This window comes from Lycorma delicatula, chromosome 12 (assembly GCF_047948215.1).
Source record: "Lycorma delicatula isolate Av1 chromosome 12, ASM4794821v1, whole genome shotgun sequence".
Lineage (NCBI taxonomy): Eukaryota > Metazoa > Arthropoda > Insecta > Hemiptera > Fulgoridae > Lycorma > Lycorma delicatula.
In genome coordinates, this window is record NC_134466.1 from 57,326,284 (window position 1) to 57,341,993 (window position 15,710).

At 34.5% G+C, this 15,710-nt stretch overlaps 1 protein-coding gene across 1 annotated transcript in view; it reads left to right on the plus strand.

Annotated features, from left to right (window-relative positions):
- The first annotated feature begins 247 nt into the window (after window positions 1-247).
- The window catches only part of LOC142333284 (venom carboxylesterase-6), a 44,176-nt gene continuing 28,713 nt past the window's right edge, over window positions 248-15,710 (plus strand). Inside the window, exons 1-2 of the mRNA XM_075380306.1 lie at window positions 248-701; window positions 6,297-6,431. Of these exons, the coding sequence (XP_075236421.1) occupies window positions 351-701; window positions 6,297-6,431 (486 nt within the window). The 5' untranslated portion in view covers window positions 248-350. The remainder of the gene's footprint in view (window positions 702-6,296; window positions 6,432-15,710) is intronic.

Sequence of the window (15,710 nt, forward strand, 5' to 3'; positions counted from 1 at the left end):
AATGTTGAATAATTTAGCTATTAAAGCGTATATATTTTTATATATTTCATAGAAATTTTTTATTATTTGGAAATAATAATGAGATATAAAAAATTATAATTTGTTTTATTATTATTAATTTCTTGATTCCTATATTTTTCAAGGCTGATAATTATGTTGGTTAAATTCAGTGTAGATAACCTTGATCTGCGACCCAAGATGAATAATAACAATAATCTGAAGAGTCCATCTATTTATTTACACAAACCGGTTTCATGAGTTGAATCATTAATTTTTTCTCTTATTACTGTTTAGTTTAAACATTGTGCCAGTACATTCAGTTTTGTGTTTTCCTTAACTTGTTTTAATTCATGATGAGTATAAAACTAAAATCATCCTGTTTTTCTTTTATATTAATATTATTTTTTATTAATGAAATAACTAGTGAACGTGTTAAAAGAATTGTTGGAGGTAATCCAGCATCAAGTCCTCCGCCTCCTGGTTTAATTAATTTTATTGATGAGAACTATCCTGGTAATGTACCTTCATCGACTACACCACCACCTCCTGAACCTGATTTTGAAGATTCTTCTGATGCTATTGTTTTTCCAAGGCGTGGTGCACGTAGGGCACAAGTTAATGGTATTAAAGAACGAGATAATTATTATTCATTTAAAGGAATGAAGTATGCAAAAGCTCCTGAAGGAAGACTTCGATTTCAGGTAATTATGTTTTAATTGATGTGCGTACATTATTGTTAAATGATCTATTTTATCATTGATTTTTTGTAATAGAATTTTTAATCATTGTAATTAAATAAATTATATACACATCCAATAAAAACTGCAAGTATCACATAATTTTTTTTGAGATCTGCAAATCTGGCATTTTTTGTTCCTCACAACTGAAATATGCTGTATTTCAGTTAAGTTGTTTTCTTATCCACCGCTGTTGAATATGCCATGAGACAATGCTAATTGTACAACACTAATTATGAGGTTTTATAATAAAATATTATTTTACATTTAAGTAATCCAAAAAAAAAAACATTATAAATATGGTTTGTGTCATTTTATCTTACCTTGTGTATTTTGTTTGTAAATCATACTGGCTATTAAAATTAACGATAAACTAGTTAATTAAAACTTAATTTACTAATCTTGGTCTTAATTTTTGACCTATCAGTCTAGTCATACATCTTAAAAGATTTTGCCATAAATTACTCTTTTTTACATTATCTGGCACAGATGAATAACTATGCACCCACATTTACAGAGAAAGTGCTGTATAAAATACAGCACAAAATCGAAAATATATTTAGTGAAAGAGTACATCAGTCAACAGTTACTTGAAGTTGCCCAAACTTTCAGGGTTAAAAAAAAACTTTCAGGAAAGATCATATTACTTTAAAAATTACAACAACAAAAAATATGTGTGATAAAGAAAATTAAATTAACAAAACATATGCTTTCTCAGCTATACAGAAGAACACAAATTAGATTTAATTATTGATTAGGGTAAATACTACGTCAAACTGATTGCAGATTCATCCATAGATTCAAAGAATTCATTTAACAAAATCAGCTTGTGCACAGTAATTAGGTAAATTAAACTTATCATATTGATTTCCAAGAATCAATTTTCACAGCATACCTTCAGCTGGTATTGATTTCTATAATTACATTATAATTATTCAAAAAAATTTGCTACTTTGTTATTATTGTGCATAATACCTCAAAATTTCAAAATAAAGAACAATCTAAAATAAATTAATTTTTTTTTTAAGAATTATAAAGTAATTATAGTATTTAATACCAAATCAAGATTCTGGATGCCATGAAAATCAATTCTTGAAAATTAACATAGTAAATTTGAACCTAATTACTGAGTTTTGGTGGTTTATATTTAATGTAATATTACAGTTTATTAACATAGTGGTCAATATGTTAATAAATTATTTGAAATTTCAAAAATTATATATATGTGTGTGTGTGTGTGTATATATATATATAACTTCAGCAAAATGAAATGTATATACACACCAAACTGGACGAAAGCATGATATTAAACAAACATGATATAAATCAAACTTAGATTAAGCTTCTAAAGGTAATGGGTGCCTTGTTGAATTAGTCATACCTCTCTGTTCATCACAGCCATCTTGAAGCTGCTTTCTTCTTTTCCTTCAAATGTATTTGTTAAGAGAATAAAAAATAATTTAAAATGTTATATCCGTCTTACTAGCAAAAAAGATGTGTATTCTCAAGATCTTATTTTAATCTTTGACTTAGTATATTATTTTTATCTCTTGATGGTAGTTTGAAATAAACCAAAGATCTTGAAAAAACACATCTTTTTTGCTGGTAAGGTAGATATAAAATTTTTTTTTCCATTAAAAAACTATTAACAGAAGCCATCTTTAAGAAATTTATTTGTTAAGAATTGATTATACCATAACATCTCTGCGATCAATTTTGCCTTTCTTTTTCTAATTAAATTTAAAAGTGATCTGTTTTCATTCACCTGTTCAATATCTTTTCTGTACACCTAGCTTATATTACTTTCCTACAGATCCATATTTTCATTCCCTTGCGCTTCTTCCTTTCCATTTTCTCAAGTGTGTTAAAACATTAACACTACATATAAATTTTTAGCGAACCTTTTCCTGACCTCTTATTAATATCTGTCCTATATTTATTTTCATAAAATATTTTCTCTGGGGAGTTACCAAAAATTTTCAACTGGTTCAAGATTGTACTGTCAAGTTTTTATATCAGATTTTAAATTTTCATTTCTCTCCTGTTAAAATTGTTATTGTTTTTTCTTCTTAAATTTCAATTTAATTTCTTTTAATATAATTAATTATTCTTTCATTAATATTAATAATCTTCTAGTATAACTACCGTCTAAATTCTTTGTATACTAAATGACTTAAACATATAATTAAATGAGTTTCAACCATTTTAAGACAAACCATTAATAAAAGTAACATTACCAGCAGTATCTCCATTGAACAAGGTGCTGTTAGATATAAAGAATACTTTGGAATATAGTTTCCATGTAATTTCAAAGTGAGTCATTTACAATTTATATTAATTTTAAGTCATCATGCCGTTAAATGAAAAGAGTGAATGCTTTTATTATAATATGTACATAATTTTGCAATCCCATGTACCACATTTGACAGTACTAATTTGTAGTACAAAATTCTGTTATAGAATATGTAAAATCTAAAGGCAGGTCCCTCCTACAAGCTACCTCTAACCCAGCATACAGAACATGAGCTGCTGGTTGCGATGAAAGTAAAACCTCAAAATGATACAGACTTGTAGTCATTATTATTTTTATTTTGTTATAATTGTTTATTGTACCATATTCATTTATTTTTTCTGTTATTTATTTATTTGAGTTGCTATATAAATTATTTTGTATGAAATCATTTTATGTTTTACGTTTATCAAAAATATAGTACAAATTAAAGTTTTAATTAATTTTACGTTTATTGTAGTACAAACTTAATATATCTGTAGTATATAATTTTTTTTTTAATAAATTTTATAATGATTATAATTTTATTACTTTTATTTACATTTCTTTTACACTATTTATTTATGTATTTTTTTTGTACAATATAATATTTTTATTTTGTAGTTTTGTAGGCCTACAAAGATGAAAAGAATATTAGTTATTGGTGCATAAGTGCTATTTAAAAATAATTTTCGTAAATAAGTACACCACATCAAAGAAAATCATAACATTATAGCCTATAATAAATAAACAACTCATTTCAAATACTTTTGTAATATGTGATTGTTACTGTTTATTTATAGCAAAACCTTATTTTAACATACTTGAAAAACAAAACATATACTTTTAAAAATAAATAAATTACTTCATATACATCTTAAAATGATAATTTTATTTGTAATAACAATTACCAGAACATATTTCGTTATTATAATAGTAATGTTGTAATTAGATATAATGCAAGTCACTGCAAGTTAATTGATTGATCTTTGGAATACACTATTTTGGCTGCTGGTGTGATGAGAAGTCGCTGAGTGATGTTAAGAGCAGTGGAAGGGATGCCATAGCATACTACAGACCCACCTATACACTATAATAGTATGTAGCATACTGTGGAATTATCATCAATTTTTTCCCTCATCCTGGCAGTTAACATAATTTTTCTTCTTTGTACAGCCCTTAAATGTATTTCTACCATTTCTCTTCTTTCAGCTGTCTCTTCTCTCCTTATCCTGATACTGTTACCTCAGCCCAAAACTGCTTATTTGACATAGCCGTTCTAATAATAGACAGATTTGAACATTTGATTTTATAATATATATATATATATATATGTATGTATGTTAAGTGCTGTAACTGTAACAGTTGCAAGTAACGACATGAGACACCAGTCTTGATGAAAATGGCATAGTACAAACAACTTATACCAGAATTATTAGGGAAAGTAATGCGGTGATCTGCCTTCTTCACTGAACTAAATTTTTCTCATATATCAGTAAGCCAAGCTCACCAAAATGCAAACTATATTGAGCAATGCAAGTGAAACCTTTATTCTGCTCATCATAAGAAGTGGCCATATAATGAAACTCATTACTTTCACCAAAAACAAATCCAGTTAGTAATTTTTACCTGAGATACTTTACATACATCAAACTAGGAAAACTGGGTAGGTAGTGCAATTTAATAGATTAGTGTACTCCCTTTCTTTTGTACAGGGTCTGGCATATAAATCTGACGATTTTGTAGTAATTGTTATGTTGGTACCACTGTCAATGAAAAGGCGGGAGTGTTGTACATCGACAGGTATATTCATGCTATTTCAAAAGCCAGTATGTCGTGGTCGGATGAACAACGAGCGTTTGTGATTGAAGCCTATTTTAAAAATAATAACTCGGTTATTGTAACACAGCGTTTATTTAGCAGACATTTCAATTTAAATCGACACGCGTCTGTTCCTAGTAGAATACGATATTGTTGCGGGTGAAGAATTTTAGGAACACATCGGCTGCTTTAAAAATGAAATCGACAGGACGAAAACGCCTGAAAACATTAACCCTGTAAGGTTAGCTGTTACGCAGTCTCCACGACGTTCAGTAGCGAGACATGCTGCTGCGCTAGCCTTTTCTGATCGATGTGTACGACGAATTCATCATGCCGACCTGAAATTCCATCCGTATAAGATGATGTTAGTGCAGCAACGTAATGCAAATGATCGGGCGTCTCGCAAAGCAGCTTTTGGAAATTTGGTTTCAACAGGATGTTGCCACCGACAATACGGCGAGAATCGCAATGGAGTTCTGCGAGAAACCTTTCCTGGACGTTTGATTTCCCGATTTGGCGACATTCCTTGGCCAGCGCGTTAACCTGATCTGGCTGTTTGTGATTTTTTTTCTATGAGGGTATCTCAAACATAAAGTCTTCAGTAGTCGACCACAGTCAATTGCAGAACTCATGGAGGCGATTCAACGAGAAATTGAAGCAGTTCCACAAGTGATTGCGCGAGCAATGTCAAATTTTAGAATGAGGTTAAGTGAGTGTGTGAGGAGTAATGAAAAACATTTGGACGACATAATATTCAAATAAAAAAAATCCATGTAAGTAATTCACTATAAATTGCAAAAATTGATCTTTAATTTGATATATTAAATTGTTTAATAGTACGAAACACAGTTTAATTATTATCCCTCAAAAATCCTTCAGGTTTATATGCCGGACCCTGTTCAATATGTTACAAATGTTGTCTATTAAGGAGAGAAAATATAAACACCTAATATCTATTACAGCAGTTGTGAACCTTTAATTGTAATTTTTGCTTAATTTTAACACACAGTAAGTAAGACGTGTACTCTTTTAGAATTTAAATAGTGACTAAATAATATGTGATTAAAATATTTTAAATGTGTAAAATGCTCAAATTTAAAGATCCAGATAACGTTAAAAATAAATAATCTTTAAAAGTTTGTCCTCTCAAACATAATTTTCTTTTAAATCATTATTTATTTTTTTAAGTTGATTTCTGCATGATGGATAATCAATTTCAGGTTAGTTATATAGATCATTGTTTAGAAATTAACTAAAATCTCTGTAGTTCTCTGTTTCATTTGAGTATAAAACAAATGGAAAATTATTTTTTAGAATGTTACTTTTTTAAAAATTAATTTCATTCTAATAGATGGATATTTATGTTTTGAGTATTAAAACTTTCTTACTGATTTATTTAGTTACAGGTTGATATGATTTCTACCATTCTACCATAGGTTGATCATATCATTCTATTTATTTTTTTACAGAGACCAGTCAGACTACATATGACGGGTAAAATAAGTGCTACAAAATTTGCCCCACCATGTCCTCAACCACTTCCCAATAACAGAGGTGTAATTGGTCAAGAAGATTGTCTGTATTTAAATGTATTTACTCCTAAGGTAAGAATTAATCACATCTAAACATTACAAACATATAATTTTAGCCCAGTGCCCTTGGTGAAAAATCAGCCTCGTCATACCCTTGGAGTAAAATGATGTAATTTCAATAAATATACTTTTAGTCTATATTATTAATTTTTTTTTTATATTGGGGATTGAAGGCCCTTTTGGTTAAACTATTACTTACCAATGATTATGAATTTAACAGTTCAAATAAATGCTCCATCAAAATTACTTTTCAACAGTAGATAAGCATTGATTTAATTTATATATTGTAGAGAAAGAGAAATATATTTTTTTGCTTCCTGGTGAAGGACCTAAACCGTTAACCCTGTCAAATGTTGACTTGACAGCTCTTTCTCTTTCTATTGTGTTGTAAAGAATAATTAATCAATTACATTTACATTAACTGAACTTTGTTTATTTAAAAATAAACTGTTTGTATAACAAACCTACTAGTTAGTATTGTGTTAGTTATATACTTCATGAGATTATTTTACTCAGTTGTGTAAGGGGCTAAAATTCTATTCAGATAAATAAATAAATTGAAGTAAAAATTAAATGTAATATCCATAACTTAAATCATAATATTTTCAGTCATTCTGCCATTGTTTAGTGGCTGGTATTCTCCCCTTGATATCAGCAATATTTTGTTTTTTAAGCTTGGCAAATATCTTGGATTTAAATCATGCCTGTACAAATTTCATAATGTTCAAGTATATTAATACGTGGAACTATTTTGTGTAAATATAGAACATCAAGATAGTTGTCAATGTTGATAGATTTATAATTGTAACTATGAAATGGTTGATAGATGTTAGTTTACTACAGAGGCTTTTATTTGTTTATTGTCGCTTTAGTTTAAAGCTGTAGCCTGTTTGACCAATGTAGAACATTGTCCTGTCAGAACAGTTCAGTTTATTTTTTCCAGGGGCAGTGTGTTTGTTTAGTGAATGTTTTCTGTACATAATGATTTATTTTGTTATGTTTATTGTTCTGAAGTTCATTTATCTAGGTTTTTTTATTTTTAGCTATTTTCTTTACCCAGAATCTTTTTTAATGTAAGTTAATGTGATGTATTTTTTGTTTAATCTAGCTTTGATAATATTTTTATTTATTTTCTGTAGATTTGCATTACTCTTTGGTTTTCTGTGGCTTTCAGGTGACATGATTTTGTTGAGTAGTCTGAGAAGCCATTAAAAAGGCTATCAGCCTGTGATACTTATTAGTAGTTTTTGTTTTGTAATAATATTTAAGAATGGAGAGTGTTTTTGTTACTGATGTAGGTTGGTTTTGTATAATAATGCTAGTATTTTGATCTTAAATGCGTTCTTGTTTATGAGGCCTGCTGTTTTTATATGTGTTAATAGTAATATATTCTGTGAATTTTCTGATAACCCTATCCATTTATAAATAAGGTTTGTGGACAAGGGCAATTAGTAATTTATGATATGGAATGTAGGAATTACAAAAAGATTTGATGATATTCTTAGAGTAGATATTTTAGAAAATTCATTTCTGTATTAGATATAATGTGTATGGACCAATTAAAAATTTTGTTAAAATTGTGGTTTGGAATTTGCTTATTGGATCCTTTCTTAGTTTGATAAATTAACTTTTAATAACGTTTTCTAGAGCCTACCATTTAATGTGTCATTGTTAATGATAGCTGTTGTTATTCTTATCTGATTTGACTGATACGCTATTATTTGCTAGTGGTGTTTGTTTTAATTTTTACCACTCTTATATCAACTTACTCTTGGACTATATATGTAAGATGGATTTATGTGAGATTCATGGTATGGAACCTTTCGGTCGAATTTTGAAGCACTTCTGCTTATCCATTCCCGCTGAAACTTTGCATAAAGGTTTGCTCCTGATGACAATATATTTTAGCAACATTTTTAAGTCCTAAAATGCTTTAATTATTGAAAAAAATGCCCCCTAATAAAGTAAAAAAAATTCCCCTTGAATTTATGCAACCTCGTTCATATGGTTTTATAAACAAGTGAGATATATATTATAGGTTATATGTTATATTATAGATATAGGTAATATTATAGGATATATATTATAGATATATGTTATAAGGTATACAGTTGCTTCTACAAATTCTGTACAATAACGACCGAAGTTTTGGGACAATTTAGTACTTTTTAACCAGATTCAAATTTTCGGATGAAAATCGCAAATATCTCGAAAACGGTCGTTCCTAGCGCTTTGAAAAATTTTTTTGTTCTCCTCAATACTACCGTCTGCTCTCAGTGGTACCCGTCGAATAATATTTGCAACTGCACCCGTGGCACCGTTCGAAAAATTGGGTAGTTGGTGTGATGGGGTGCCGCTGTAATATCCCGGCAACCACTCGCCCGATTTTCACGATTCAAACGGCGTATGTATAAGCAGGTCGAGGCTAACTGTTTAACGCATCGGGTACACTCTTGATCGACTGGACCTTGGTTATTGGTAAATTAATTCAATTTAATAAATGAAAATTTAGCGATAATTTCAAAGATTTTTAATTAAAAAATAAACTTTTTTTAATTACTCCAGTTTACAGTATTGGAAACTGGAAGCATGAAAACTTCGAAAGATCGCTCAAACCTGTGCGCTAGTGCAGCTGTAAAGTAATGAAGCCTAAAAAGTAGAAAAATAAAAAATATATTAAACAACTTTTTAAAAACCACTCTTGTATTAAATGCACAAAAAAGTAGAAAATAATTTTAGGACGGTATCTCAGAATGCGTTTGACAACAAACTTTGATAGTAATATTTAAGTTTATGTGATAGCTTCATAGCTTCAAATTAAATATTTGATGTTTTTGTTAGTTTTTTCATATGTATGATGAATGGCCTAAAGAGTGGGGGTGTGAGGTGTTCGTGTCAAGGTACAAATTTTTACACCCCACTCTTTAGGCATTCATCATACATATGAAAAAAATGGCAAAAACATCACATTTTCAATTTGAAGTTATAACTTCACAAAACCATACATATCACCATCAAAGCTTGTTGTCAAATCCGCTCTAAGATACCGTCCTAAAATTATTTTCTACTTTTTAGTGCTTTTAATATAAGAGTGGTTTTTAAAAAGTTTTTTACATTTTTTATTTAGTTGTATTTGTTTCAGAGTTTTGATTTTGTTTGTATTTAGCTGTGTGGATAGATTGTATTACTTGATTAGTAAGATGGTTAATATCTCGGTAACTATATTTTGTATGGCCAGAACTTTACAGATTGGTCAGATAGGACTCAGTTTTAAAGATGCAATTATTTGCAAATTTCATCACAAAATCCAAGACATAAAAAGAAATTATAAAAATGTTATACAAAAAAAAGCATTACCTTCAACATGACCCTATCGATTACCTTTACCTTGATCCTATTGATTATGTCGTTGACAGGAGTTTATGAACCCCCGGGCATAAAAGTTATGTTAACCTAGTGTTACCATGACCACTTTATTTTATGAAGTCAGCAAGAGATCCAAAGAAATAAATCAGAATTTTCACAATATTTAGTATTCCACTAGGATTAGATTAATTGATTTGAGTGTTATTTTCTGCCCTTCCTAGCATTGTCACTCTAACATCCTTAGTTGACGTATTTCGGAGTACCTCCATTCTTAATACTATTTTTAACACTGAGTCTTCCTGGAACAGAGTTGAACACAAGGATAGCAGAAGATTTATGAATCTCCCTACTAATTGCAGAGCCTGGACAAAAGTCTCTTGCTGATATTGGTTTGCTTGGCATTTCTCCCGCCACCACCCCATCTGATTACCCTAGTGCAAAGGACCGAATGTCTATGCCACAAATGGCTACTTAGCCACAAAACAGTTTAGCAACCAGTGTCCTAAATAGTTCCTGGAGCTTACCTAACAGCATGAGCGGACGAAGCACGGTGCCATACATCACTGGCTTACATGTCCCAGCTGCTTACTTGTCATATATTTACTAAAATGAGTAGGCGCACCCTTTCAACTACTAAAAATATATATGACATCCATAAATTAAAATTTACTTCGTCTAGACAGCAATCCGCTGCCATGCCTAGGTTGCTGAATGCCAGCAAGTACCTGTCCACCATATTAAAGCACTTGGAGCTTTAATTGGCTGCTGATCAGCCATATACCTCTAGGTTAGCTTCCCACAGCAGTGCGGTAGGAGTCTTTCCCTTAAGTAAACTACTGATATCAATTGAACATAGCAACCGCATCAAGGAACTCCCACACGATCTGACAATGCGGCTCTCGTCACATTGACTTGCCGCTGTGAGTGGCCAATTTTCCCCTTGACCTCTAAGTTCCAGGGTGGCCTGGTCTCTGTTCCCCCCAAGAGTAAGGCAGTCAAACATCAGGTGTTCATTTGACTGGACCTCACCGCAGACGTACAGCTGATCAGCTACCAGGTGGAACCAAAACAGATATTGGTTCAAATTAACATGGTTGGTGAGCACCTGGGCACCCGTAGCCCTTAAAAACGAATTCGATGCATACCATCCCTCCACATCCCGTATAAACTTGTACAGGGATCTTCTCTTAATCGTGGTGACGCATTCCAGCTGCCATGCTTCCATCGCAATGCTCTGCTGCAGGCGGAAGATGGGCAACTGAACAAAATTTAGATTTGGTGCATTGTGATCACCGTTCCGTTCCGTTACTGTCCCGGCCCGAAACCGCATTCCAAATATCTCGGCCCCGGTCTCTTCGCAATCTCCACATGGCTGCCCGAACTAAGTCGATTGGGAGAGCCTTTCCCAATACGGTGGTAGCCTCGTAGGAGGTTGTTTTTTAGAAACAGCAGTGCATACAATTAAGGCCCTGCGGTGAGCACTCCTTAAATTTTGAACAAGTGCTCTATTCATATCCAATCTATGCGCCCAAACGGGCGCCATGAAAGAGATCATGCTTTCGAAGACACCTCGGTACACCATGTACATTTGACGGCCAGACAACCCATAGTCCTTCCGAGCAATCCTCCTAAGTTTGTGCATGACGGAGACGGCGTCCGCCGCTACTCGCCTTTTGTGGTAGACAGCAACTTCTCATCAAACAAAACACCTGGGTACTTATGAACTCTCACTTGGCTGTTTACACAACCTTTATATTTAATGTGGGCGAAACGCCCACATTAGTTTTAATGTGGGGTGTCTGCACCCTTGAGAGGCATAAACTTCGTCTTGGGCACAGAAGTCTTTAAATTTTGAATGTCCATCCAGCCCTCCGCGGTTGACAAGGCCGCTTGCGCTCGATCTTCCAGCTGCGGTCGTAAATTACCACGAAGTAAAAGGAGACAGTCATCGGCGAATGCCTGGGCCCCTACCCCTTCTGGGAATGTCAATCCCAGAAACCCGTCAAATACCAGGTTCCACAGCAGGGGACCGAGAACGGAACCCTGCGGGCCTCTTGCTGGTATGTCATTTTTTTCATCGGGTAGGTATATTTGCCAGTTATATTTTAATTTGTTTATTTATTTACGGATAGAGTTGTGGATTGCATTCCGATCCTTTAGACCAGATTGAAAAGATTTACTTAGGCTGACCTTGGGAGATTTAGCCGCATATATGTACTTCGTTCTCCCAGTGTGATTCCCCTTCAGACCGTCCACTGAAGTCCTTTCGGTGCTAACGCTATTCTACCTAGCTGGAATGCGTCTCTTAGTGGTCGTAGTTAGAGGATGCAATGCACTCCCCTCGCCAGAGGGAGTCACATTTGCTGAGTGACCTAAATTGTAAGAATTAGGAAAAGAGGATGGTCGGTTGGTGAAACGAAGTTAGGAAACTTTTCTTCGTTCACTTTGCCTTCACCATCATGCCTGGGCCGCATTCAATCTGTAGTAGTGAGTCCTTCATTCTTCTTTAGCCTGTCTTTCCGTAAAACCGGTTGTAAATAATTTACAGACTGTAAAACTCAAATTGTCCCGTGGACCTGAAAAGAGGCAACACAGGGGAAAGTGCTGGCCCCTTCTCTCTTCCGTCAAGCAATTGTTGTGCTTCTTTTTCCAAATCAGTTGCTGTCCATCGGCGGTCTTCTTCATCTTTTTGGATTGGAAAGAGAATGTTGGGTGACTTAAAATATAGCAATTTTTGCTTTCACCTAAGGGGTGGCGATCGCTTTATTCAATTTCCAATGAGAAGTGTATAAGGAAGAAGTTCGAAGAAAAAAGCAACTTCTATTTCTTCTAGACACACGTGCATCTAGGAAGGGTTTGTGAGTACTGCGAGGCCGAAAAAAGTGTCCTTCTCAGTTGAATCACTGCAACAGCCTTCAAACATACCTTAAACAAAAGAAAAGGAACATGCTCTAATTCTATAAAGGAAATACAAATACATCACCTTACAAAACCGCATTGCCATAAATAGGTGGCCACGGAGCGTCGACAGAAAAGATTTTAGGGGCACGAATTTTGTTGAGGTTAAAGATTTTAACCGGCTGAAAAATCATCTCGCAAAAGAAATTCACAAAAATTCAATTAATTCCCGACTTTATTTTTGCTCTTCTGCCCATTTATGTAAATATGCAGAATTATATAAAAATTTTTTTTTTAAATTTCAAACATTACATTTTTTGAAAAATTTCTGGGCTACAATTCACGACGAGGTTAACTACTTTAAATGGCTTAAAATAAAATCATTCACGAGTTAAATTCACAAATCTGTCGTGGATTTCCGACTTTAATTTCGTGCCCCAATCTATTTAAAAAAGTAAATTCCCTAAAAATTAATTTTGAACATTTTCAAACATTACATATTTAAAAGGTTTTCAGGGCCATGGAGACATCTGCGGTTAACCAAATAGAGACTTACCTCGGCGTATTCCCGATCACCCTTCGAACCACTTACCTTAAATAATGAAATCCAAGGGTGTTGTGTTCTCTTTTGCATTTGTTTGGGCTCCATCTATAAAACAATTTTTTTTCCGGACCACGATAAAAGTCCCAAGGTCAACCATTTAAAAACACGCCTCGAATGTAAAACACCGTAACTAACACCGGGAATGTAACACCGATTCCCGGCATTAACGACTCGCCTACACCTAATAAAAAGTCAAAATAAAATAAAATAAATTGTTTAAATTTATCAAATATTATAATCTGTAAAATGGTTCGGGCCCACGGTGAATGTTGAAGTTAACCCTCAAAAAAACCGTACCTCTGGGGGAAATTCATACACCGACTACAAAACTTACCTTAGTTATTGTATCTTTCGGCGTTTCCTCGCGTATTAATGCAGCCCGTTTATTAATAAAAACTTTTTCAGGGTCACAAAAAAGTTGGAGGTTAACAATTTTAACCATCTAAAAATCGTACTTCAGATGCAAATTCGGCTAAACTATCGTCGTTTTCTGACATTATATGCGTGCCCTTACCAATGTAAAAGGGAAAAAATTTATAAAAATTAATTTTGAAAAAATAAAAAACGTTATATTTTATTAAACTTTTCAGGGCCACGGTGAGCTCTGAGGTTCATGGAAGGATCATCCGATAGAGAGGCTTCCGGCCTGGTTTGTCATTGCTTCACTTACCTCTCACCATTACGGTGGTTCTTCTAGCACAGCATATGAGGCCTTTTCGTTACGTTCTGCGGGGTAGGATCCTTTCGGCAGATGTCTCTGAGATGCCGGTGCTCGGACACGGCGGCCCTCCCTTAGAGTCTGCGCGCTTGTATTTATATCTACTTGTAACACGGTGTTCCAAAAATCGTCCGCAACGCGATGTTTTGGACAATCTCCAGCTTTTTCTAGAGCCAGGCGCACAGCAACGTTCACCATGCCGGATAGGTGTAGGTCAATATTGGCAGTATATAAAGTTGATTATGAGAATTTTAGTCGCCAGTGAAATGGGGCTAGCGCGGTTAAGTACACCGAACACCGAAGACTTGTCGTCCGTATCGTGACGAGGTAATCGTACCACGATTCCTTGCGATGCTCTCATCAGCAGCTTCACTCTGGCCGTTTGGCTTTAACATGCCGCTTATTTCGGGAGCCAGGGGAGGCGGTATCTGCTCCTCAACCGGGGCTTCTCCTATATCGCATCGAAGATATGAGGCAGGAAATTATTTCCGAGCGAGCGTGTGGCCCTTTCCGTAATGCTGTGTGACAAAGCCTCGTTTTACTGACGACGTGACGCGGTCGACCGTATCGTCAATTTCCTTCAATGAAGTCAGAGTTCTGAATCATCCGACCTCAAATCACTATGGAGATCCTCATAAGGTTTTCCAATTAACTGACTTACGGGCTATCGGAGTGGACGGTCTCGTCCCCCCTCCCACCAACTAGGTTCAGCTCCAACATAACCAAAGAGTAATGAGAGCTGAGTATCTCAATTGTCTTGATCGCATATTGCACTGACACCGCCCTCAGGAGCGTCAGTCGAGCACGTCTGGTCTCGACTGACCATTCGCGTGAACCTAAGTGGGCGTTTCGGGACCCACAACGATTAGCCTATGTCCCCTCACCCGCTCGTATAGCAACTTGCCATTGGCGTTTGCTATATTACTATTCCAAGACGTGTGCGTGGAAATGAAATCACCATGAGTTCATTTGGGTACCGCTGAGTTCGGCCTATTATACAGCGAAACCAGTTTGTATACTGTGTCCAGATGCTGTACATGTACACAGTTCTGTTATCCAAACCGCCAATACGTCGTTTTGGACATCGACCAGCGGGTGCATGATACGTCTATGGACTAGATTAGCGGTTACACTGCTGGCGTGATGCCCACGTGGCACTACCCTATTTGTTCTATATGAAAAATAGTCCCGAAGGGCCTGTGATTTGTCCGGATTTAAATGCGTTTCTGCTAGCAGTATCACGTGGACTTACAGGTCCTCAACGAGACGCCAAAGCACCTCCATCTTTGCCTTCTACTGAATGGGCGTTTCACTACAGCAGTCGCAAAAGTTTGCCTAACTATACCGGGTTAGTAGGTCCATAAGTCAATGTATCAGGCACTGGAGAAGGTCCCTGAGGTATTCCAACAGTAAAAGGCGGGGCAGGAGCACCAGAATGTCAGGAAATATATTACTTAGGGATACTCGCGACGAAAATTCGATTCCGGTGGTTTACGGCGTAGCCACGATCTCAGGATTTCTGCTGTCGGCTCAGCTTGGAATTTTCGTCGTCGCCTTAGACGGACGCGTAGTCTCTGGGGCTTTATTTTAGAAAATAAATTAAAAGAAAAATAATAGTAGTGGAAGTCCGAACAAAGAGATTGTAGACATATTGAGATCTATCTTACACCTAAACCAGTTTAAATTCAATAACAAAATATATACA